The 2,855-nt window shown below is 40.4% G+C and overlaps 1 protein-coding gene across 1 annotated transcript; it reads right to left on the reverse strand.

The window, feature by feature from the left end:
* Positions 1–563: 563 nt before the first annotated feature.
* LOC128132749 (uncharacterized) lies at positions 564–2,357 on the reverse strand. The gene has a single exon (XM_052769684.1). It carries the CDS (start codon positions 2,355–2,357, stop codon positions 564–566), a length of 1,794 nt encoding a protein of 597 aa, XP_052625644.1.
* Between the last annotated feature and the right edge of the window lie 498 nt (positions 2,358–2,855).

The raw sequence follows: 2,855 nt of genomic DNA on the forward strand, positions 1-2,855 counted from the left end.
GAAGATGAAGAAAAGGGAAGAATTTCATACCTTGGAGCTTGATTTTTTTATGCAAAGTTGAGGAAGATTGAGTATGTGGAAGGTTTTTTTTCGAAGGGGGCAGTAGGGAGAGAGGGAATCGCAGGTATTGAGTGAAGAATGAGTTAGAAAAATCGAGATTTGACTTTAAAATCGTTCAGCCATGTTTTTGCGTTTACACGGCCCGTGTAAATCAAAGGGGAGGGTTTACACGGCCGTGTAAATCCCTGAATCATAAAACCCGTGTTCAATCGTTTACACGGCCCATGTAAATGCAATGCATTAGTTTACACGGCCGTGTAAACTTCTGAGAAAGCCAAAAAAACTTGATTTTTTTCACTTTTTGAAATTGCAACCCGCTAAATCTCTACTACCCGAAAAATGATTTTTAACCCTTTTTTAGCATGAAAAACAACCTGGAAGTTTGAAAATAAAGAAAATACAATGAAAATATACGAAATGACAAAAATACCCCCGGGTTGCCTCCCGGTTAGCCGCCCCTTTTTAATGTCGTTGGCTCGACTTGGACCCCAACTATTTGTGCTTCAGTCTCGATACGTGGGACTCTCTAACATATCATAACTCCTCACATGCTTCTTGTCATCAATAAACTCTAAAATCTCCAACACTTCATTATCCATATCAAACTTCTTTGCAAGCTCTTTGGCTTTGTCCCTGTCTAGTTTTCGTGACAAAACTAATTCCAGAAATTCATTGTTAGACAAGTTCAAACCCTTTTTTGTTGAGGGATGGATCAAATTGACAAAATTAACAGATTGAACATCAAAAGGAGTCTTTTTTGCTTCATGCACATTGAAGTTGATAACTTCACCATCAAATTCCATACTCAAGGTTCCATTGTAGACATCGATTTTTATTTTAGAAGTTTTAAGAAAAGGTCTACCCAAAAGAATGGAACTTGAACTTGGAGAGTCATCGTCTCCCATATCTAAGACATAAAAATCAGCCGGGAAGACAAATTCATCAACTTGCACTAACACGTCCTCTAATACTCCCTTTGGGTGTACCAAAGACCGATCAGCAAGTTGGATGAGCACACCGGTTTTGCTCAATGTTCCTACACCAATTGATTTGAAAAGAGAATATGGTAGGACATTTACAGATGCACCTAGATCAAGCATAGCTCGGGGTACATAAAGATTTCCCAACTTGCAAGGCACGGTAAAGACACCGGGATCCTTGCACTTTGGGGGCATCCTCTTTTGCAAAACCGCGGATACATGCTCCCCAACCGTTACGACTTGATTTCCTTTTAATTTCTTTTTAGATACACAAAGATCCTTAAGGAACCTTGCATATCTAGGTACCTGCTTGATGACCTCGAGGAGTGGAATGTTGATTTGAACTCTCTTGAACATTTGCATGATGTCATTCTCCTCCCGTTCTTTCTTCGTGCTCTTTAATCTTTCGGGAAATGGAGCAGGTGTGACTTTGGACTCGGCGATGAAAGGCTTCTTTTCGCTTGTTTTCTCTTCCTCCTTCTCTTCTTTGGTTGCCTCTTCAACCACTATTTCATCTTCTTTTTGATCAACCGAAAATTTTGGACCATCATAGCTTTTCCCACCTCTCAATGTGATGGCACACACATTGTGCCTTGGGTTTGCTTCAGTTTGGGCAGGCAACTTTCCTTGAGATTCTAGTTTGCTTACGGAAATAGCAAGCTGTGAAACTTGTTTCTCTAAGTTCTTTATGCTTGCTCTTGTCTCTTGTTGGAAAGCTTGTGTACTAGTTGCCAAACTTTTTACTATGTCCTCTAAATACATACTTGATGAATCCGCTTGTTGAGGAGGGTGTTGTGGTTGCCTTGGCTGAAAGTTTTGTGGTGGAAAAGGTGGTCTTTGTTGGTATTGATGTGGTTGACTTGGTTGATAGTTCCCTTGTTGATTTTCTCCCCAACCTTGATTGTTGTTCCATCTTTGATCACCTAATGGCTGCTCATATCCCCTTTGACTAGACCTAAGAAAACCTCCCATGGTTTTTGCTTCTTCATAATCTTCCTCCTGAAGTTGAGGGCACATGTCGGTTGGATGTCCAACTTGTGTACAAATGCCACAAGGTCTAACTATTGGTGGTTGCACGCCCTTGTCTTTTGCAAGCATCATTACTACTTTAGTCAACTCAGAAAGTTGACTTTCAATTTTTGGAGTAGAAATTTCTTTCACCCCCCTTGGTGCGTCACTGTACCACTCTTCTTCTTGGACTGTATGTTTAGACTCTTCTGCCATGTTTTTTATAAGAACTCTGATTTCTGTTGGAGTCTTATTAGCTATAGATCCACCACTTGATGCATTGAGTAATCTCCTATCCCAAGATGACATTCCTTCACAAAAATACTACAGCAACTGATATTCTGTAATCCCATGTTGTGGACATCTTGAGCACAATTTCTTGAACCGTTCCCAATAAGTATGCAATGCTTCTCTCTTTTGTTGCTTGATGCCAATTATCTCTCTACGTAAAGCTGAAGCTCTCATTTTGGGAAAATATTTATCCAGAAACATCCTTGCAAGTTCATTCCATGTTGTGACTGACCCCGGTGGTAAGTCATACAACCACTCCTTGGCTGAATCTTGTAAAGCAAAGGGGAATGCCCTTAACTTGATTTGATCTTCTGTGACTTCATGTGACTTCATACCCACACAAACAACATGAAATTCCTTAAGGAATTTATGTGGGTCTTCATTCTCAAGACCACGGAATGAGGGTAACAAATGGATGAGTCCAGACTTGAGTTCAAAGTTGATTGCTGCAGGGTAATTTATGCACAAAGGTTGTTGGGTGACATCTTGAGTGGCCCATTGTCTAAAGGTTTGTTC

This window comes from Lactuca sativa, chromosome 3, assembly GCF_002870075.4.
Source record: "Lactuca sativa cultivar Salinas chromosome 3, Lsat_Salinas_v11, whole genome shotgun sequence".
NCBI classification, from domain to species: Eukaryota; Viridiplantae; Streptophyta; class Magnoliopsida; order Asterales; family Asteraceae; genus Lactuca; species Lactuca sativa.